At 48.7% G+C, this 23,426-nt stretch overlaps 1 protein-coding gene across 4 annotated transcripts; it reads left to right on the forward strand.

The window, feature by feature from the left end:
- The first annotated feature begins 75 nt into the window (after positions 1 to 75).
- POPDC2 (popeye domain cAMP effector 2) lies at positions 76 to 23,209 on the forward strand. Of its 4 annotated transcripts, XM_075556370.1 has the most exons (5): positions 76 to 5,748; positions 10,895 to 11,003; positions 15,273 to 15,681; positions 22,137 to 22,190; positions 22,402 to 23,209. In XM_075556370.1, the coding sequence occupies exons 1-4, from the start codon at positions 5,258 to 5,260 to the stop codon at positions 22,151 to 22,153; spliced, it is 1,026 nt and encodes a 341-aa protein (XP_075412485.1). In that variant the 5' UTR covers positions 76 to 5,257; the 3' UTR covers positions 22,154 to 22,190; positions 22,402 to 23,209. The 4 variants fall into 4 exon arrangements, with proteins under 4 accessions (XP_075412485.1, XP_075412483.1, XP_075412482.1 ...); XM_075556368.1 differs by lacking the exon at positions 22,137 to 22,190 and having other exon boundaries at positions 15,273 to 15,823; XM_075556367.1 differs by lacking the exon at positions 22,137 to 22,190 and having other exon boundaries at positions 15,273 to 15,775.
- The last annotated feature ends 217 nt before the right edge of the window (positions 23,210 to 23,426 follow it).

Raw genomic sequence — 23,426 nt, forward strand, 5'->3', positions numbered from 1 at the left:
TGCTTTTGTTTTCATAAAGTGTACGCTGTTAAGAAGATTTGTAGTGCAGGTTTCATTTCTTCTTACTGGGTCATTCTGGGAGAAACAGATACTGGTCTTATTTAATGAAATCTCCAAAAGCGGGTTCATGGAAGTAAGAAAAATAATGCTTTATTAGTTTAGGATGACTGGTGGCATCAGGAGATCTCATTCAGAATGAATGGGTTGTTTTTATTTTCAACTTTCTTCAAGATAAGAACTGGACAGGCCTTCCAAATTAATCCTCTTTACTAATAGGTTAGGCCCAAAGTTGATGAAGAAGGTAAATAAGGGTGTACGTAGCGTATGTGAGAAGGAAAATTGCCGCCTCTATAAGCAGACAGAGTTCACAGCGTCTGTCCGCTCAAGTCAGCCAGACTCGTTTGGGTCCTTTCTCATCTGAGAACAAAGGTAAGAGATGGGATAGCAGTAAAAACTGAGGAAGCGGGGAAGGAATTAAAATGATACATGTAAAGTAATAGCACAGTAGGTAGCACTTAAGTGTTATTAACTTTGATTCTTTATTCGTGTCACATGTTTGCTTGAGTATAAAACTTGGATGTTAGTAAATTGTAGTATACAGAGCACTTTGGGTGAAATACAGAGTCTAAAGTGTGAGGTAGCCTCCCACCTAGTTCAGCTAGATCCCTGGCAGATGGTTATCTAGACTGCTTGAATATGTCCTGTGATTATAAGAAAGGGAAAATCTATAACCCAGTACTAATTTTTGGTATATGTTCCACACTCCCTGTGTGTTTATATTTTTCAAAAGGAAAATGAGGTCCGTTTTCATTGCTACATATTTTTAACAAGATCATAACATTTAAGTTTTTGCCTTTTCCCCTTAATCTACTGCATTGTCATCTGTATTGTATAGAACCATCTGGCTTACCGTGATCTAACCAATTCCTTATTGTTTGTGTGCTTATTGACTAAATGTTTTATAGAATGCATGCAATGTGCAAGTTGCTCTTCAAGAACTGGGCCTCAGCTTTGAATAAGACATATTACCAGAAGATCTAAATGATCATTTTTATTTTATTCCATTGGTTTTATGGAAACATAAGGAATCACCGGAAGTCCTATTGGTCTATACCGAGGGTACTTTTTGTTGACTGTTTTATACATGTATGTGTACACGCTACACTCTTTCACTCTTTTTGGCTACTTTACAACACTGCAGGAGAAGTCTATAGGAAAGTCATAAACACTCTTTGCTAACCACCAGCTCAGAATGAGCTAGAGGTCATGCATGTTTTCGGTGCTGAGGATGTGAACAGCCTATGAGCTAGGAACTTGTCTTACTTGCATCTCAGAGTTCCTGTTTCCTCAAACCCTTAGCAGCGCATTAATTTTTAGCCTTTGCCTCCTCGATATGCCTTCATCTGCTGCAGTGAGAAATGCATCTCACAAGAACCTCTGCTCATCTTAGCTGTAAAGTCTGCCCAATGATCTGTGCAGGATTTCGATCCTAATAATAGTAAACGATGGTACTGCAGCAATTTGAAAATGGAAGAACTTCGCCTAGTAGTTCACCACCACACTTTGGCGTACCCTATTTGCTAAGTCTCCCGACTATCACGGTAACTATTCTCTTCCTGTAGGGTTTGCACACCTTTCTATTAGTTGTCTGTCCAGCCTTGACATGTAACCTGAAAGTGGATGAGAACAGGACCTTAGTCCTTGACCTGTCCTTCCACAGCTCTGATGTGAGGCTGATACGGAAACGCTAATCCCCATTTTATAGGTGATTACAGGTTCTCAGCTAAGGAAAACTGCCCTAATAAATGGCTAATGGGGCAAGATGTGAGTCTTGGCCATTGGACGTAAGCCCCACGTTCCCAATGCTGGCTGCTGTGGAGTCCACTCCTGATTCCTGGAGACTGCATTGATAAGGCAGCAAAACTAGTTGCTGCTGCACCCGCCCCATCGACGGCAGATCATTGTAATCCACAGGATTTTCATTGGCTGATTTTCAGAACGGGATCTCCAGGCTTTCCTACCAACCTGAGTCTGGAAGTTCTGCTGAAGCTAGTTCATCCTCACTGACGAGCAGGTAGTGGCTCGTGAGCTGTGCCAGTAGTTGAACCTGCGTTTTCCATTGGAAAGGCCGCTAATAGCATGCGTTAGAAACTGCCCTCCATGTTGAGTATTCGTGTGTGAATCAAACATCCTATCCTCAAAAGAGGCGAGAGATTAATTCAGCATTTACTGCGGGCCTGCTCTCTGCCAACTGTGTGATGTGATGTTCAAAGATAGTGAGGCATGGGTGGACCCTGTTTTTAAGGAGCTTATCGTCTATTGTACGAACAAAAGCCATGAAAATAAGTGCTCAGTGCCATAAGATTCCTGGTGAGCGCTTTTTTCTTTTTAATGACTATTTGGACACTTTCTCTAAAATGTTTACCTGAAAACAGTACCTGTGTGACTATATCTGGCTAAGGACCATCCCCACCCCCTCATCTGTGCTCTACCAAAGATCAGTTCTAGCAAAATGACATTTTAAACTAATCCGTATGCTTAAAAAAATAGTATACAAACCCCACATTTTTGTTATTAAATTAAAAAATCATACATCTGCCAAATTGTTATGAAAACATCCAAACAGCCTTATTATCTGTATTTAACGCATCACGTACCAGGAACAAATCGCTTCTAGACCAGAAGTGGTTCATGGCCACCCTTGTGCTGACTTCATCATCTGGCCTTGACTCGTCTGCCTCCTGCCTGTGTCCTGCTGCCCTGATTTCACCCATGCCAAGCTGTTCTCTCGTCAGGGTGTGCCACATCATTTTGCTTCTAGTTTCCTTCACGTTCTGTTTCTCTCCTGGAATGTTCTCCCTGCTCATCTTTTCAGACTGGCCCCGTGGCTGGCTTTCCCAGGATTACTTGCTCTTCCATCAGGGATACCTGCCAGCCCGCAGCATAGTGTTTTATTGGATGGCAGGTAATGTCCCCTTACACCAGAAGGTCTTGAAGGTGATAATTGCCTTGTTCACCTTTACGTGGCCTGGAAAACAGAATTTGCCCTGAGTAAATGCTTACAGAATTCTATCCTCTTAACGTCTGTGGAGGTGGTGGGGACTTTTTGTTTTTCTGTTCCTTTGATTCTCCACATAGTTTCTACTGTGCCCCTACCTGCATGATTGTGGACAAATTGGACTTTGTCTTTTGACATAGACAATTTTAAAAAGTATTTTCTCAAATGTGGATTTTAAAAAACCCCACAATAATAAATAAGCTAAAGCTTTCCGTGGTATTCCAATAAATGAATCTCATCTCCTAGACGTCAGTGCCACATCATTGCTCGTAACCTGTGGGACTTGTGCACCCATACCTAATACCGTGCAAATGCTACAGAAATGGCACTTTCTGCTTCCGCTTAGTCTTTGAGGGAATGCTCTGGCCTTGGGAATTACATACCATACATACTTGGGTATAAGCCAACCCGATATCAGCCTAATTTTACCTCAAAAACTGTATTAAAAAATGTGTTGAAAAACTCGGCTTATACACAAGCAAAAATGGTCAATGAATTACTAATGAATTTCCCAGCCCCACTGCCCCCCAATTGGTTGAATCCATGGATGTAGAGCCTGCTGACACAGAGGGCTGCCTGTACGTGCCAGATCTAGATCTGTGAGCTCCAGCATGCTCACTGCCATCTAGGCAACTCTGACTCGTGGAGCGACCCTGCCTGAGACTAGAACTGTAGACTTAAGGACAACAACAGAATTCAAAGCCCATTGCCTTCCAGCTCCATAGGAGAGCGGCTGGGCCTTCTGCAGTAGAGTTACAGCCCCGGACACCCACAGGGGGCCGTGGGGAGGCAGCATCTACTCCACGGCAGCAAGTGTGGTTTTTGATTTGGCCATCCAGTTGATTGGGACTCTGTGGCTTTCGATAGGTGTCTGAGGCTGTGAACCTGTCCAGGAGCGGACAGCTTCCTCTTTCTCCCCAGGAGCAAATGGTGGCACTTTTCACCAGCGACCTTGAAGTGACTCTTGTACTCGCAGGGCTCCTTAGAGCTGTATACTTAACCGTGCTGTGTGTGTGGAGGTGATTATCCCTATGTGGAAAGAGAGGGAGGCTGGGGCGATGGTCCCCTCGCCATCGTACTAACTAGTCCTGGAGCTGACTCGAAGGCACCCTCAGGGTCCAGTCAGTGCTCAACTCCTGTGGGAAAAGCGGGCCCTTGGCACCCACCAGCCCATCTGTGGGAGGAAGAACCGGGGGCGTGCTCCCTGAAAGAGGAGAGGCCAGAAAACCCCAGGGGGCAGTTGTCCTCTGTCTTTCAGGAAGAACTGACTCAAGGGCACCTAGAAGGTCAACCTCGGATTCAGAGTTGCTTCGCATCATAACACTTTGGGTTCGTAGTGCATACATGCCTACTGCTGTATACAACGTGACTCCACAAAGGCTGTAAAGGGGTCTCTCTGTTTTTTACTATTAAGATTTTTTTCTGATGAGGGCCCCGTATTTTTCTAGTTAGAGATGTGTTCGCCCACCTCAGATAGGCTCCTCCAGTAAGCTCTGGACAGTGTCCTGCCTGAGGTGACAAATGGTTGGCTTGCTTTTCCTCTGCCCCTCCTGGCCTGCCTCTTCTTGTCCCCGTGTCTTATCTGTCCTCTCTGGAGGTATGTTAAGTCCTCTGCCAGCCTGTCTGTGTGCCTGGCCTGTTTTCTCTCACTGCCAGTACCTCGTGGATTCCAATTCCAAACATGGTATCCCTCTGGGGTCACCATTCCTTCCGGTGCCAAGAGGGAGGCATTCCAGACGAACAGTGTGTGCTCCAGCGCTGGGCTCTCTTCACTCGGCCTGGGGACAGCACAGAGCAGCGTGTGGTCACTTCATCCTACGCTCCACGGAAGAGTGCTGCCCTGCGGACAACGCTTTCTTGGGATGTTCTCCTCCTTCCACCCAGAACCAAGTTAGAAGATTGTGCCAAGGAAACCGGAGCTAAGAACGACCACCAAACCTCTCTGGGGAGAAGCAGAGCTTTGCTGAGGGAAAAAGAGAGAGGCAGGGGTGGGGGGGAGGGGTGGCTTTAGACTTCTCCATGAAGGGTGCTAGATTATGCCATTCATTCCCAAAGCTACAGGGAGCACTCTGTCCAAGAAAGGAGGAGCTGGTACTGAGAAGGCAGAGGTGAGGAGACCTGGGAGGGCAGGCAACTCCGACTGGAGTCTCCTCTGAGGGGGCAGTTTGAGAGCTTGGGAAGGCCTCCAGACACTAGAAGATGGGGGCCAGCGGCAGCACAGTGAGCCAGCTCCTCTGGCAGAGACCAGTGTGTGTTGGCTGGAGGCAGGATATGGAAGGGGCTCTCTACCACCTGGCTAACCTCTTCCTGCTTTTGGGCTTCATGGGGGGCAGCGGGCTGTATGGTTGCTTCTACCTCTTTGGCTTCTTGGGCACAGGCTACCTGTGTTACGTGCTGTGGGGCTACTTCAATGCCTGCAGCTTGGACATCATCCTGTGGGCCTCCCTGCTGGCAATCGCCTGTCTGTCCCAGCTGGCACACCTGACATACCGCCTGCGTGAGGACACCATCCCCAAGGAGTTCCACGTCCTCTACAAGACTCTGTGCCTGCCCCTGCGGGTGCCCCCACAGACATACAAGGAGATCGTGCACTGCTGCAAGGAGCAAGTCTTGGGGCTGGCCACGGAGCAGACCTATGCAGTGGAGGGCGAGACACCTATCAACCGCCTGTCCTTGCTGCTCGCTGGGCGGTAAGTGACTCAGCCATTGCCCGCCGTTTCTTCCCCCCAGCCCGCCCTTCTCATTCCCTAGCCTGGCCCTGTCTGTTCCGTGTCCCACTCCACTGAGGGAAAGGATGTGGTAAGTCAAACAAAAGCAAAACGGAGCTTTCTAAGTGTGGCGTGCTTCCTCTTTCTTAGCCTCCAAGAGGAAGCCAGCTCAGGAGACATCTTCTTGGTGGGTCAGGGCTGTGTGTATGCTTGCTGCTGGTAGGCGTGGTAGCGAGGAATGTTTCCGAGTCTTGGTGTGAAATCACACACACATACACACACACACACACACACACACACACACACACACACACACACACACCCCTCAATATGCCATGGCAAGGCTTCCGCAATATCTCTAAGTCTGCGGGAGGGGTATGTGTGTGGGTGTGTGTGTGGGTGGGGGGTAGGCCTCTGTAAAAGGGACTATTCCAATAAGATGAATTTGTGGTTTCCCATATGCTTCCAGCAAACATTTGAGAAGTACCAACTTCAGGCAACGAGCAATGCCACAAACAGAGAGGCTTCCTCCACCCCCGCTAGGGGATCTAGGAAAGCCCAGATGTTCTGGGGATACCCCGACCGACTATTGGGGAGTCAGTCTTAAGACAGCCAGTTGTGTCGCAGAAATACCCCCTGTCCACTCTTCCATTCCGGGTTGTCCCAGGGAGCTTCTTATTGACCAGAGGGCAGCGCCGTCCATCTGAGGGGGGCGGGCGGGGAGAGAAGGCTTTGCGGGCACCGCTCTTGGTCAGAAGGCGACAGACACTGACAGAAAGGGCCCGAGCCAGGATCCCGTGTGGCCACCAGCCTGCCTGTGACAGTGAGCCATTGCTCCGCGTCGCCAAAGGAAACCTCCCGGGCCCTGTCTGGCACGCTTGGCACGGAATCGGGCTCTTGGAAACGTTGCGCCAGTTGGGTTTGTGCATAGGACTGACCCGGTTAGACTTGGCTTGGTACGCAAAAGGAAGAAAGGCATTTCAAAAGCTTGCTCTGCCCTCAGTTTCCCTGCCCTCCTTCCTCGGCTTTGTTTTCTCTTCCTTGAGACCCCGGCAATTCGGGAGAAGAGGGAACAAGAAAAAAATGAAAGCAGGTAGGAGTGACAGCTAAACCCAGAACACCTGCTCCCTGGCTACTGGGCCGATGCCAGCTCACAGCGGCCCTATAGGAGAGAGGAGAAGTGGCGCGGGAGGTTTGTTGTACACATACAAGTGTGAAAACACACAAATGCCACTGTTGCTATTGCCAAAATGTTTGCCAAACCCAAGCTCGAGAGGAGACTGTGGGGAACTTGCTCATTCGTGAGCTCCTGATGTCGCTGGTTCCTCCCGGCAACGCTGGCCATGGGGGAAGAGGGGAGGGGGAGGGGCACCCAGCCCCCCACTCCGGGGGCGCTCATTTGCCGCAGGCTGGTCTTCTTAGGGAGGATTTATCATGAACGTGTAGACCATTTCCCTGTGAAGGGGAAAGGAAAACTGCCCCCTTCTGGGGTAGCTTTTCCAAGTATTCTTAGCATCAAGAGTGTATGGAAGGTTGGATCATCTTAAAGTTGGTTTTTCAAGGTTTAGAGGAAGGTTTCTGTTGTTGCGATTTTATTATCTTTCTGTGTCCGCCTGTCTCAGCTTTGCTAAATTGCAGCTGCCCGGGAAAGGCTGCTAGTCTGTGTTCAGGCTCTGGTTTTCCTGGGGACTTACAGCGAGGAGCCCCAACACCTCCACGTAGCAAGTAACCCTCCCGAGCCAGGACGTGGGGGCTTCGTGTGCAGGCTTCTCCTGTACCATGGGCAGACGCTTCAGGGGTCCTTTGTGGAAACCTCAGACGGATCGTAGGTTGGGATTCCTTTGAATGAGCACAGCCAGTGCTATTCGGGACACAGGGAGGGGCTAGGACTTGCACACTTAAGCTGTACTTGGAGTTTCCCTGATAGAAAATCCAAGACACAAAACTCCACCTGTGCAAACTCCCAAGTAGGCAGCCAGCTGTCCAAGTGTGTCATGGAAGAGGAAATGACCTGTCATCCAGAGCAATGTGGAAAAGGAGCCTCCGATGGTAAAGGACACAGAACACCAGTGTGGGTGGCTTTGGTGAGCTATATGAGCTGATTAAAGGCAGGTCACACACGTAAGACGGTGTCACTCCTGGGTGGCTTGCTTAGGTGGCCTGCGGCGGTAGCGGGAGGATTCGGCGTACATTGCATGGGTTTGCTCTCTCCTTTCTTAGAGAAGCCTTTCTTTGATATTGTGGGCTCCTTTTGCAGGCGCCCTGGTGGTGCTATGGGTTACATGTTGGGCTGCTCACCACAAGGTCGGCAGTTCACAACCACCAGCCACTCCTTGGGAGTAAGATAAGGCTTTCTACTCCCATAACGATTTAGAGCATCGGAAAACCACAGGGCGCGGTTCTGCCTTGTCTTATAGGGTCACTATGAATTGGAATGGACTAGGTGGCCAGGAGTTTGGGAATTTTATAGTGATGTCATAGGGTGTTTTCCTTAGCTTCCTCATTTCCTCCCTCCCTCCTTTCCTTCTTTCCTTCTACAGATAAGTATTATAAGTACCATGATAGGAACCGGGGATCCAGTGTTAAATACCACACGCACACACACACACACACACACACACACTTCCTGGCACCCATGGAGCTTACAGTCTGTCCATTAAGAGCCAGGAATTATGGTATGGCATACTGATCAGTAATGGATACAGTATTTCTGGGAAGAAACGCAGAGGATGGTGAGAGCCTATAATCAGGGATTTAACTTTTCCGAAGGCTGTATACACCTGTGAAGATTCACATTCCCAGAAACACACACGGGCAATTCTCCTCTGTCCCAGAGGTTCACGTGTCGGAATCAACTAGATGGCAGTGAGTGAGTGAGTGAGTGAGTGGTCAGACAAGTCTTCTCGAAAGAAAGGTTGTGTGCACTGAGGAGAGGGTGGGTTTGAGGAGAAGGTCCCACTGGAAGGGACATGACCCTAAGGCAGGAGCCATGGCACTTCATTTTCTTGTGTATCCTTTCATTACCCAAGGAAGTTCTGCTGGGCAGTCTGTATTGCCTGGTCTTGTGGGACCGTCTGCACTTCTGTCACCGGAGGCAATGGACAGAGTCTCCCCATCTTACCTTTGCTGGAGACCTCTGTCCCCTCTGCCCCCCATCTTTAGATGATCAAATAATAGGCAATATCTTATTACCATGGCAATACAATATTTTTTGCCAATACCACAATTCAAATGCATCAACTCTTCTTCAGTTTTCTATATTCATCACCCAGTTTAAAAAAATATTTTTATTGGGGGCTCTTACATTTGTCACTTTTGCATGCATGTGAGGCAATTGAAAATATCATGGCTTAGGCCAGGTGCACCTCAGTCCTCAAAGTAGAATCCTTGATTTGTCTTTTTTATTTTTTTAACACTTTAAAGATGTTTTTTGCAGCAGATTTGGCCAGTTGAATGTATCATTTTATTTCTTTTTAAAATTATTATTAATTGGGAGTTAATACTTCTATCATATTATTCCATAGTTCTGTCACATCAAGCAGAATTGTGCAATGCTACCACAATCGATTTCCAAACATTCTATTTCTTCCTGGAGTCCCTGACATCATCTCCCTTTTACCATCCCACCACCACCAGTGTGCCTCCCACCCCCAAACCCTTATTCCAGTTGTTGTCCCTATAGGCTCATCAGTCTTGGGTTGCATACACCAAAACACAAAAAAACATATAACACAACTTCATGAGGGCAATCTCCAATGACATAACACCTCTGAGATACACTATGAACAAACAAAAATACAGAAAATGTTCAAAACTAGATCAGGTCCAGCATGCATACGAGGGGGGGGCGGTTAACTGACAAAGTTTTAACTGTTCAAGTCAGATTTATGCCTTAGATCTTCTGTACTCACCTCTCCAATTAGTAAACTCTTTCCTCCCATCCCTCAACTGTGGACAGAGGAGTTCACCAGAGGTCTGTTTCCTATGTAGTTCCCACAAACGAGTCTCAGGCTCCACTGTCATCCATAACCTCTGCAAGCCAGATTCTCACAATTTCGTCTCTGATTCTATCCCCTCCTTCTACTTTGGTTCATATGATTTATAGTCCTTCGGTGACTGATATTGGTGTGCTTCTTCAATGTGGACTTAGTTGATATCTCACTTAGATAGCCACGTGTTTGGAGACAAGCCTTTAAGACCCCGGATGTTATTTTATCTGATAGCTGGGCACCATCTAGATTCTTCACCACACTTTGCTATGGCACCCGTATCTTCTGTGTTCCCTTCCTGAGGGTGAGTATCAAGCAGGGCCATGATGTAAAAGCTAATATTTCTTCAGTTGGAGCTAGGATTTAGTGCAAGCCAAAACCCACTCCTGGATCTATGTTTTGTTTTTTAATTTGCTATTAATTGAGAGCTAATACATATATCATTCCATCGGTCAATCACATCAAGCAGAATTGTTCAATTGCTTCCACAATCAGTTTCCAAACATACCTTTTCTTCCTGGATTCTTTGACATTGTTTCACTTTTACCACCACCACCCCCCACCATCCCTGTACATCCCCTCTCCTCCGAAACCCTTATTCTACTTGCTGTCCCTATAGGTTCATCAGTCCTGGGTTTCATTTCCCAAACAACAGAAAGCCATATAACACAACTTCAGGAGCTGCTGCTTCCGTGGGCTACGGGTGGTTAGTGGCCACGGTGTTTCTGAGTGATGCTCCAGAGCAGGGAGGCTTCATTCTGACTACACATGGGCACCACCTGGGGAGATTGAAAAAATAATAATATCCAGATTCCATCTATGGAGATTCTTGCCGAATTGTTCAGGGATAAAGGCAAGCCTGAAGTTTTGATTCCTGGTGTACTCTCTTATGTCTGCCAGGGCTTCTGCTGGGCAGCTTGAACTTGAGAACCACTGGTCATAAGAAATCATGTGAGGGCTCAAGAAATCCTGATGGGATCTCTTTCCAAATCACTTCCAGGCAGTCATCAAGCTATTTCTGCCCTGGATTTTGCTCAGTTTTACTGGAAGAGCCATGGTGACTGGCCATGCAACCTCATTGAAGGGGTTTGCGCTGCCATTTCCTTTTTCCCTCACTGTCTCTTCTCTCCTTCCGGCAGGGTTCGTGTGAGCCAGGAGGGGCAGTTTCTTCACTACATCTTTCCCTACCAGTTCATGGACTCACCTGAATGGGAATCCCTGCAGCCCTCTGAGGAGGGGGTGTTCCAGGTAACAGACCAGCACTGTCCCCCATGAGTCCAGCAATCGCTCAACATCCATGTTTCGACTCTCATGTCTGCCCGGTGGACCACTGGCAAGGATGGGATCCTCAGATGCGAAGCATGCCTGCATTCTTGGTGTAGGGAGAGCAGTAGCAGGAGGTGCCTGCCCTGATCCCCCAAGCCCACTGCCACTGAGTTGATGCCAACTCCTAGTGATCTCATATAGGGTTTCCCAGGCTGTGAATCTTTATGGGTCTAGTCTAGTCTCATCTTACGCCTGAGGGGCAATTGGCACCAGCCGGACCTAGATCTCTCCCAGAAGATCCTAGACTCACTCACTTAATCACTCTCTTACTCACTCACTCTCTCTCACTCACTCTTACTCACTACTCACTCACTCTCTCTCACTCACTCTTACTCACTACTCACTCACTCTCACTCACTCTTACTCACTACTCACTCACTCTCTCTCACTCACTCTTACTCACTACTCTCTTACTCACTCATCCACTCTCTCGCTCACTCACTACTTTTATTCACTCACTCTCCACTCACTCACGCACTCTCTTACGCACTCACTCACTGACTGCCATCAAGTTGATGCTAACTCCTGAGCTCCTTGTACTCGTTCGTGAGTCACATATCCAGCTCTTCCCTTCCTCACACTTGCCGCGCATACCCGCCAGGCTGCACTAGAGGCATTTCCTGAAACCACATGCTTGCCAGCTTCTTGCTTGGCTTCTACTGAAATGTATTTCCCTTTCTACATTGGGAGATGGCAACTCCCTTCCTCTGGAAGCTGACCCGATTGGCCTCTTCAGTGCCTCGCCCGCCAACTCATCCTTCCCGCCCATGAGCCTGTTCTGTGCCTTCTACTTTTGCTGACTGGTGTGCATCTTGTTCTCTGTTCTAGTTGTCTGGTTTCCTTTCTATCTTCCACGTGGTGAATTCTTTGAAGTAAAAATCTGGGCCTCTTCCACTTTGTGTCTCCAACGGAGGATAGAGGCCGGAACACAGTAGGGGTTCATGAAGGTTTGCTGGGCTGGCGTGGCAGCGGGCAGTAGGTTTCTCAGAGGAAACCCATGGCGCATTCATCTTCCTGCAGGCGGCACGCTCTGAGGGCTCCCCGGCTGCTTGGCCTCCACTCTGTTAGTCCTTCAGACTTCAGCTATCCTCTTTGTAATTCTTGTAGGAGTCCTGGGCATAGTGGCTATGCATTGGGCTGCTAACTGCGAGGTCAGCAGTTTGAAACCATCAGCGAGTCCAAAGGAGAACGATGAAGCTTTCTACTCTCATAAGCAGTTACAGTCTTGAAAACCCACAGGGGCAGGTCTCCCCTGTCCGGACTCAGTGGCAGGAAGTTTGGCTTTTGGGGTTTTGTAGTTCTCACTTACTGAATAGCTAGCACATCGCAAGCATGATATATTGCCTCAGTGGTTTTCACAACCATCTTTGGGTTATTACCTCATTTATCCGATGAGGCAACTGCCTGGGCCTTACACTGAGAAAGTGGCAAAGCCAAGTGGCCTGGATGTGTTTATATGTTGTCGTTTGCTTGTTTTAATGAGATGGAGCTCCAGGAGAGCGGCATGAATCCACACTTTCCCTCTAAGAGGGGCCTCCTGCCTGGATAGTTTGCAGGAACGGGGTTCCATGTGTCTTTGCCACTTTATTAGGGAGTCCCTCCTGTGAGTACGAGTCAACCCCAGAATAGACACATGCCGAGCATTGCCACCTGGCAGGCCAGCTTCTGCCTGCAGCCTGCCTCTATGAGAATGGAACCTGAGAGGCAATCCAGATCCCACTGCCAGGGTCCCCAACCTCCGGGCTCCTCCTGTTCCAATCCTCCTCTCCCTCCTGCCTTCCCTGTCCCCCTCGCCCCTCTCTGCCACCCTGGCATGTCTTTTGGGCAGGCCTGCAGGGGCATGAACCACCAAGAGGGCTGAGTCAGGCCTTGAGGCAGCCAGACCAAGGCTCTATTTTGGACGCTGACAAGGAAGAACAGGTGTGTGTAGGGGGCGGTGGGGAGGGTGGTGGCAGGGGTGGTGGTGGAAGCCGGGGATCCTCTCTGACACCAGGCTCAGAAGGAAGGGCTTTAACCCCAGATGGCCTCTCGGCCTGGAATGTTGGCCTGATCATATTTCTCGGATTTTTATTTTTAGTCTAAGCTTCCGTGGGAGCAATGAGAGCCACGCATTTGCCATTGGCTATGTAAAGTCCCATTTCCTCTTTGGCAAATGCCAAGTGATCTTCCAAGTTAAAGTTCACCCCATCCTTGGCTTTTACAGTCTTTGTTGACCGAGAGAACATTTACAGTGAATGCCTGGCTCATAATTCACATTGTGTTTAACACAGTCAATCAACGTCCCCTCACACCTCTCAGCAAGTCAATTAACTATGACTTTATTGACTGTTGAGCACTGTGACATGATCATCACTCACCAAGACCACAGCACAGGAGGCGCACACAAACACCATTGTGATCTCGCACCTGTGCATTGTGTTTTGCTGGACTCAGAGCCTGCTTACCTATGTTCCTTTATTTAATCCATTCAGCTAGCCTTTGAGGTGAGGATTTAAGAAATAGCCAGTCACGTGTTGTCATGGATTGAATATGTCTCTCAAAAATGTGTATCCACGTGGCTAGGCCATGATTCCCTGCATTACGTAAAAGGTTTCCAGTTTGTGATCTGATGTAATCGTCCGACGTATTATGCATCCCAGTGCCCGTAGCTGATTAGGCTCTGTGAGAGAATTAGATTACATTTGTTTTTGTTGGCATTGAGATGAGGTTACAAAGGGATGAAATACTCCCCAATCGGGTCACAATCCTAATCAGACGTAAAGGAGGTTCCTCTGCGGTGGCTCACGAGAGATTAGGGGAGAGAGAAGCCAGCAGCCAAGGAGACGCTTCCCACAACCAAGAAGAAGCGCTTGGAGTAGAGAGAGACCTGACCTGGGACCCTTATGCTGAGAATCTTCTAGACCTGTGGGACGATTGCCAAGGTCCCCCCAAAATATCGGGCGCATATATGTTTAAAGGAGGCAAAGACCTTCCCCTAGAGCTGGCAGAGAAAGAAAGACTTCCTGAAGAGCCCCTAAACTTGAATTTTCGAGCCTCCTCAACTGTGAGAGCATAAGTTTGTATGTTCTGCAGCCACTGACTTGTGGTGTTTTTGCGACAGCTGCACTCCACAAATAGGACACTTGTTAACTTTGTGACAGACATGTGCATAGGTGTGTAAGGCCCAACCAAGAAAAAAAGTTCCCAGGACTTCTAAGAAAGTGTGTTTTTAATATAAGCTATAGAAAGGTGACATTAAGTTTAGAAGTACACAGAGTGATCATAGACACCTGGCTTCTTCATTCACTTGAATAAGTAAATGGGGTAATCTGCGAAAGGATAATGACTGTTAGTCAAAAATAAACGAGCGGGGTAATAGAGATGTGACTGCAATTTTAACTGAGGGAGAGCATGGAAGTCCTTGTTAAGCAGAAGAGATTTGAGCAGAGACCTGAAAGAAGAGACCAGGTAAATTCTGGGTTTAGTGTTTATTAGGCAGAGAGAGAGGTCAATGTGACGACCGTGATGGGGGAGAAGGTTGCATCTTTAAAGTTCAAGGAGTCGAGTGTGGCTGAAACCATGGGGGAGAAGGCAGGAAACAGAAGGACAAGGAGTCAGCGAGGGGAAAGGGCAGCCAGATCATGGAAGGGCTGAGATTATGTTTTCTATTGAAAGCCCCACGCATTTCCTCATGAAGTGGGTGTGGCATGCGACCAAAAGAGAAGGCCAAGAATTACTCTAAGGCCTTTGATCTGAACAACCAGAAGGATGGAGTGGTATCAACGTAGCTAAGGCCAATCAAACCAAGATCACTGCCTTCGAGTTGATTCTGACTCGTGGTGAGCCAATAGGACACAGCAGAAGGGCCCCTTGTGGTTTCGGAGGCTGTAAATCTTTAGGGAAGCAGAAAGCCTCAACTTTCTCTGGTGGAGCAGCTGGTGGGTTGGAGTTGCTGGTGGGTTCCAACTGCTGATCTCGTTGTAGGCAACGCAACCCAGCATATCAGCCATGACGCCACCGTGGCTCATGCAGCGGGCAGGAGGAAGGCTACAAGGAGAGCTGGTTGGAGCAGAAGATAGAGAGTTGCATCTTTAAAGTTCAAGGAGTCGAGTGTGGCTGAAACCATGGGGGAGAAGGCAGGAAACAGAAGAACAAGGAGTCACAGCCCGGCCACCTTCTCTAGTTTAATCTCTCCCTCTCCACCCTCCCCAGGTCACTTTGACTGCCGAGACAACGTGCAGCTACATTTCCTGGCCCCGGAAAAGCCTCCACAATCTTCTGGCCAAAGACCGATACATCGCCCGCCTCTTCACCGCCTTGCTGGGCTATGACATTTCCGAGAAGCTCTACTCTCTCAACGACAAGCTCTTCGCCAAGTTTGGCCTGCGCTTTGATATCCGCCTGCCCAGCCTCTACCACGTCCTGGGTCCCGCTGCCCTGGACGCAGGGCCAGAGCCGGAGAAGAATGACGAGGAGCCTTGTGAGCCAGCCGTGGCCCTCTCCCAGAGCCTGCCCACACCTGTCCAGAACACACTCCCTCGGCCTCCCCCTCCATCTGCCACCAGCCCTCCTGCACCTCCTTCCCGGCCCAGGATGCCCAGGCCCGACAGCAGCGCCCTGGGTGAGGACTCGGCCAGTCTCGTGCTGGAGGATTTTGAGGAAGTGTCAGGATCAGAGTCGTTTATGGATTACAGGAGTGATGGGGAGTACCTGAGGTGAGGGGCGCGCTAACAGGGGCACAGCTACCAAGCTCAGGACTTTGTGTAAGTACTCAGGAGGCAGCTGGCACGCCTTCCTGCCAACAGCTGTTCTAACTTAGCTTGAAGAGTAGGGGGCCCGGGATGGGGTACAGAGTTTCATGGGCTCTGTGCTCCAGAAAGTGGTATTAACCCAGTCTTGCGGCTAGCAACTCACTCAGGGTGCATGCGAAGCATGGAGGGATGTTTAACCCATTCATGATTACTGTAAGCTGCTGCACAGTTTGGGGAGAGGGCTGGCTGACACTGTAAGTGGGCAGGCAGGTTGTGAATGTTTTTGGTAAGGTGGTGCTAAAACTGGGGGTCACCGAGACTTGATGTGCAGGTTGCTTTCTAAGGTGACGGCAGGGAGGGGGGAAGATGGCAGGGAGGGGGGAAGATGGTTCTAATATCTGCTGGGTCGTCTTCTTCATAGTCGGACCTGCAACACTGTCAGCAGTTAGCCTAAACTGGCCAAGGCATCTCATTTCAAAGAGGTCGGGGGATCACAGACCAATAGCCTGTGGGGAGAAAACGATTTCTACCCGACTTTCCTCTTCGTGAGGGGAGAACGTGATGCTGTTTCAGGCAGAGAACTGGACGCCTCTCGGCCCAAACAGTACCTTGATTAGATTGTGCGTACTGCAGCCTGGCTTTCTCAGCAAAACCCACCTCTGTGCGGTCCAAACTCGCTGCCATCAAGTCCATTCCAACCCATACTGACCCCGTGGGCCACAGGAGAGCTGCCGTGTGCATTTCTGAGACCGTATGGCTTGGCAGAAGTCAAAAGCCCCTGCTTCTCTCTGGGGACCCCGGGGTTCGAAGCCCAGTGTGCAGCCCCCGGGACCCACCATGCTCCTCTGTGAGTAGACTGAGCACGAATCTGGCAGGGCCTAACGGTGTGGGAGGCCTCGCTCTCCCAGCCCTGGAGAATGGGTGTACAGAAAGTGTCACACTTGGTCATTCTTGAAAATTGCTTTCATGTTCCCCTGGCTGCTCTCAGAGGACTATCACATTTTCCTCCGGGAACCCACCCAGTCATGGCAGAGGTCTAGATTTCCCTGAGGAAATTCCCACACATGCTCCTGTCTGGTAAGGCATTTCCAAGTAAGAGGGCCCTGCAGAGGCACACCACTCTTTGGGAAATCCCAACAAATTTCCAGCAAGGAAAGTTTCCAGGGCGTGCCAGGGGGCATATGTGCATTGTGAAACCTGGGTTATGTACACGATGAAGAGTCTGAAGAGGTGAATGACATGAGTTTCAGTGTTTAGTTATATTATAGAGATGGGGTTGATACTCAAGTGATACCAGGATCCGGAGTCGAACTGGTTCTGGGGTGATTACAGGGATCTAGCACCTACGACCACTTTGTTGACTTCCTCCATTGGCATCACCTTGTCCCCTCGCTTTACTCCTTTCTCCCCCCTCTGCTGATCCCTCCAACCCAGTCACCCCCTGCCGTGCACACTAATGTTTTTCTCTCTGCTCAGCTTGTCTGGCATCTATGTGATCTCTCCCCTCTCATGGCTTTTTTATGTTGTTCTTTCTGTTTTTCTTGCTTCTATTTGTTCCGTCTTCGAAGGAAACTAATTGTCCCCATGTACTACTCTTATGCGGCCCCTTTCTTCTCAGTTCCCAGCCCCTCATACTTGCCCTGAGGCATTTGCTTCTTCATGCACTTAACTCTCCTGTTACCTTCTTTTCTCTCTCTACCCCACTTCTCTGACTTGCTGTACTCCTCTCTCTAAACCACCCCATCTTGAGTTATACCCTAACTCTTCCAAGATCTGTACCTTTTCCTCTGACTACAAAGAAGCGAACCCACTCAAGTGAAAAATCCCTTGTGTTTAGGGGGCAACACATTTCATGCATGAGCTTTTTCAAGCACCAGGAGGAAGGGGGCCAGGTACGCAAGACTGGATGCCTAAGTTCCCCTTCTGTGTGTGAATCTGCTGCTGCACAAGTCACACAACTTCTCAATTTCTTTATTTGAGCAGGCTCCTCAAGGTCCTTTTTAGAGTTCTGTTAAGGAGTCCTGGTGGTGTAGTGGTTGGTTACAAGTTGGGCTTCTAGCCACAAGATTGGCAGTTTGAAACCATCAGGTGCTCCTTGGGAGAAAAATGAGGCCTTTTACACCCATAAAGAGTTTGAGATCACTGGTGCTGGCCTGTGGGATGTCACCAGTGGCCACATAGTAGCAGCCACTGGGGACAAGTGCTGTCTGCCTATGAGCCCACTGACTCTAGCAAGTACACAGCTCTGATCTTGGGGACCTGGGGTAAATCCCCCAGGGCCGTGCCTGGCATCTCCCCAACAAGCTGGTTTCCAGAAATAACATCTCAGTCTGCATCATCCCCCTGGGAAGGCCAGGCAGTCACTCCTGAGGAGCTCAGCCCCATCCCTCCCACCACCACCCCAGCCTCTCCTTGCTCACCCCTCTCCCAGTCCCCATGCCAAAGCCATCTCCCTGACCCTTCTTTAATGATAGCTTCACTGAAGAAGTGGGTCAGTTAAATCCAAAATACATGAGATGGTTAAAGTTGGGTGGGGGCAGGGGTGGGGCGTTCCACTGTCCTATAGGATGGCTGTGAGTTGGCATCCACTTGGTGGCAGTGAGAGTTATGTTAAGAGAAAGAGGCTGGGACCCAGGAAAAGGAAAAGAAGCAGGTAATTGTACAAGAACACACACATGGTACAGAACCCAGGACCCTGTAGCCCGAGTGTCCCTGCTGTTTGTCACTAAGATTTCTCTGATGACCTGGGGTATCCTCCCTGGTGGTTGGGGGTTTCGGGGGGGGGGGATGCTGCTTGGTTAGACGTCTCCTGTGTGTTCTCTCTGGGATTTTCAATTGCTGACCATTGAGCAGAGCACAGCCTTTCTGTGTGGAGGAGCCCCACTTGAGTCCAAAGACCCCAGGCTCTGAAGATTATCATTTGAAATACCCTTTGCTAGATTCAGCTTTTTTGAAACTCAAAATTAATGAACAGCTCATATGGTGAATTTGTGACAGTACTGACATTTACAATATACAGAGCGGGTTATTTTACCCTTTTGTTTGGTCAAGTAGTAGAGGGGAGGAGGAAGAAGTCACTTATTTTCACTTTATGAACCAGAATTTTCAGAACAAGTTGGAAACATGATCAAAATTAGGTGAATTCCAGAAAGCGAATTTAATTCTGAAATTGTGGCTTCATATGTTTGTTTTGACTCACTGGGCTATCTTCCCTGGTGATTGACAGTGATTTGCTCTCATTTCCTTTAGAGAGTAAAACAAGACTCTTCAGGAACCAGAATTCCAGGCTCATTGTCATTCATCCCAGCAGTAATTAGCCTTGGGAAGTGGAGGGATTCTGACCCAGCTTCTCCACAATGAAGCCAATGCTTGTTTCCCAGCCCAATCCAAGTTTTAAGACCAACTCAAACCAACCAAAAGAGAGCTCTCTTTTGAAGAGAGTAAAATTTTCAGTCAGGCAGTGGCCTAAATTGAACAACAAATGGGTGTTATGTCTCTTAATAGGAAAAGCGGAGTTGCAGGATACTGTGGGATTTTCGGTTCATTCTCAGAGCCCTGCTACATGTGGGCTTTGGCTTCACGAGCAGCTTCCAGTTTGTGTCTATGGGCAGACTTATAGGCCCACTGAAAGTCTGACTTTATAGGAGACACTCAGTCTGTACTTGCTAAGTGAACAGGGGACTTATTTAGAAAGGCATCTCTGAGCTTGCCAATTGGGACGATGAGAAACAGATTGAAGGGTGGCAGTCGTCTGTGGTGGGGATCAGGACACAGTACCCATTGTTTGTGAACCAATTCAATGAGAATTTCTTATCACCTGTATACTTTGGATGTGGTATGAGGTAATCACATGAGGAACGCTTGAAAGAAGGGAAACCATCGAATTAGCAAGAGATAGGGAAGTGTGATATTTTCAAATTTTAAAAAGAAAGGAAATTATAATGTGGTTTCACTTGGTGTCTTGTTATAGAAGGTCTAGTTATAGAAAGTACAGTCAGAATGCTCCTTAGAGGCAAGGACGCTGACTTTGCCTCCCATACTTTGGACATGTTATTGGGGAGGAGAGTTCCCAGAAAAGGACTTTGGTAACATGATGGGCAATGACAAAGAGGAAGGCTCTTGGGCCTCAGCTCATCCCCTCCCTCAATACAAGAACACTTTGTTCTAACAAAATGGCATTTTGTGATGCTCACCTCCCCATCCCCATCCCCACCCCCAACATGATTGCTGAAGACAAAATGGGTGTATAAGCAAATGTGGTGAAGACAGCAGATGGTGCCTGGCTATTAAAAGCTACAGTGTCTGCGGTTTTAAAGTCTTGAAGTTAAACAAGCAACCATTCAGCAGTGAAGCAACAAGCCCACATGGAGGAAGCACACCAGCCAGTGTGATCATGAGGTATCATCTGGACCAGGTAACAAGCATCAGAAGACCCATAACAAACAACAAACAAAAACGTGTTGGTGAGAGTGAGGGGGATTGGAGCGGAGATCTAAATCCCATCTGTAAACAGTGGAACATCCCCCCACAGAGGGATGACAGGGAAGGGATGAGTCAATCAGGGTGCAGTAGAGCACCGATGGATCACGCAATATACCTCTGGTTCCTTGAGGCTTCCTCACTGCCCCACTGTCATTGTCTAAAAGAGTTCAGGTGGATTCCTTACTGGGTAGCTGTTTGTTGCTTCCCACTCTGGACTGGACCGGAACATGTACATAGGTATAGGCAAGAGATAAAGCTCATGACCCACGGAACCCAGGAACAAGAATCGATTGCAATGAATGGCACATACCACACACAAACCTCCAGGGGGAAGAACAGCAGAAACCAGAGGGGAGACAGACAGCAGTCGGTGTGAGATATGAAATAATAACAATCTATAATCTATCAAGGGGCTGTGAGGGTGAGGGGGTAGGAGGGAGGGTAAAAAAAGAAGAGCTGATCCCAAGGGCTCAATAGAAAGTAAATGTCTAGGTAAGAACGATGGCGATATGTGTACAAAGATGTCGGATACAATCGATGCCGGGATTGGAACAAGAGTTGTAAGAGCCCCCAGTAAAAAGATCTTAGAAAAGAAAAGGAAGAAAAGAGGAGGGGCCTTGACAAAATGGATTGACATGAGACTGCAGCAATGGACTGGACCATAGGAACAGTTGGGAGGATGGCGCAGGGCTTTGGTTCTTCAGTGCTTTGTTCTGTTGTGCTCAAGGTCATTACGAGTCAGAACTGACCGGAGAGCACTAGGCAGGCACTGGATTAAAGGGGGTGGTCTAAAAGATTTCAAGTGGGTCCTCACTCGGCAGCTCGGCGTTCCCCATCATTGGAAGAACCACAGGACCACAAGATATTCCCAGAGCTTAAGATGACTCGGGAATGGGACAAGACTGATCAGGGGATTCTTCCTGTCAAGATGTCTTCTAAACCTGTGAGGCTGATTCTGCAATCTGAACTTAACCCGCCACCTAGGGTGGGCTCTGCACCCCCAGGACGGCATGAACGTGCCCCTATCCACTTGTCCAGCTTACTCTGAGGGGTGATTGAGAGAAAACAGAGGAAATCATTCTGCAAGTTGTAAACCACTCATTAAATATGTAGGATATCTTAAAATTCTCTTGTATGTGCAGATATTTAGTAGTGCCTCTCTCTCTCTCTCTCTCTCTCTCTCTCTCTCTCTCTCTCTCTCTTGGGTCAGACATATGTGATTTTCCCTTTTACTGCTGAATCAGGCTCTCCTGTGCAGGTGGCACCTGGTGGAGTCCCTTCACAATAGAAGGAGTAGCCAAGGGAGAGGCTGAGAGAGAGAGACAGAGAGTAACGGAAGTGTGAGTGCACTCACTCCTTAGCCTCTGAGCAGAGAGGTTTTCCTTTCATTGTTCAGGAGGAGACAGATCAGAGTCACACTATGTCCAGGTTCTTTCCCTCAGAAGTGGCTGTAATGTGTGTTGACAGCTGCCAATGGTATGAACCGGCCGGCTTCTCCCAGAACCAGGGAAAGAGTCCTGGGGCAGGACATTTGTTCCTGAAAGAGCTGCCCTGAGGTCCCAGGGCCTCGAATAGTCACACCCCTTCTACCTGCCAGATGGCTGGTGTGACCTTTGTGCCTTCTCAGCCCCCTGGAACACAGCGGGTGGGGGGGGGCACCCTGTCCCTCTCTCCCTCCCCAAGTCAGTGGATTTTGCTATGTGGGACTTCTGCACCTACCCCTCTTGCATGAAAAGAAAGGAGACTCCCATGCTTGGATACAAGTTGCTTTTCTTTAGTGTCTACTCTGTAGGGTGTCCGCTAGGAGGGAGCGGTCTATAAATGAGAGTTCTCTGCTTCATAGGAAACCACAGAGGTTGAATTCTTAGCCTTCTCGCCCACAAGAGGACCGGATTAGGTAACTTCAAAGCTGCTTTGCTCCAATATTGGGGAGTTAGATGCTTCACAGGTAAAACTGTCTCTGTGCTCTTGGGGGTGGGCACGGTGAAGACACTGGGCATTGACAGAGAACAGACGGAAAAGCAATGTAACCATGAATGCCTCCAGATGCACTTGGGCACCTTCCCTGGAGCCACGATGCTGAGCGCTTTCCTCTTTTTCTTTCACAGCTTCTACAAGTCCTCTTCCGAGCAACTCTCCGGTTATGTCCAAGGGAAAGGCCCCTTTGGCTCCGACCCAGACTCCTGAACTCTGAGCATCTTTGGACAGTCCTCTGTGCTCTGTGGCGGACACGGTTGTCTGGCCCGCGTTAATACCCACAGGAAGGTCGCCCGTCTGCATGGCTACTGCCTTACAGGAAGGCTCACCGGCCTGGTAGAAGAGGACACCGTGGTCACAGCACACAATCCTGAAGGACTTTTAAAAAGACTCACCCTCATCAGATTTCCTGCTGGAAAATGCCGCTAAAAGTGTAGAGGCAGATCCCCCTGCACTAGCTGCAGGACTGAGACAAATTCGCCTCCCTGAGCTCCCTCTGTAATGCGGGAATCAGAAAGCCTACCTCACGGGGAGGTTGTGAGGCTTAGATAAGTTATTTTAGGTAAATCACCTGGCACATGTCTTGGCTACTAGTAAGCACTCCATAAACCCTCCTTCTTGCTCCTCACTCCCCGTGCCATTTTATTGAGACGTCAAACAGGATGGATGGCGTCCACTGTCAAAATTCACCCTGGTGATTCCTTTTTATTCTGTTGTCTTGAGTCAAGTTTAATTTGAGGTCATAGAAACCCTTAACCATATTTTGCTCTTCAGCTCCTAAGTTCAACTTACAAGTCCCTTGTTGCATTTATGAACCTAGTACTAGACAACACTTTGAGTGGGGTGGGGGGATATATTTTCTATTTTCCTTTTTGGTATCTAAGTATTTTGAGATGTGTCCCAGTTATCTGTTATTATAGAATAATACATAAGTTAAAATAGTCTCAGTGATGAATTTTGCTCGCGCCGGGGGCTACTCGCCTGGGCTCAGGGAGGTCACTCTCCCTGGGGGTTTTCGGCCTGCTGCCTGCTGTCTGAGAGGGGCCGAGACTGGATCCACTATAAAAGCTACTTTCTTCGTGCTGAGAAGGCTCCCACAACCGAGGGTGGGAGCAGTGGGGAATCTTGGCCATGTCTGTCCGTCTGTCTGTCTCTC

The sequence above is a fragment of the Tenrec ecaudatus genome, chromosome 8 (genome assembly GCF_050624435.1).
Source record: "Tenrec ecaudatus isolate mTenEca1 chromosome 8, mTenEca1.hap1, whole genome shotgun sequence".
In the NCBI taxonomy this organism is placed as follows: Eukaryota; Metazoa; Chordata; class Mammalia; order Afrosoricida; family Tenrecidae; genus Tenrec; species Tenrec ecaudatus.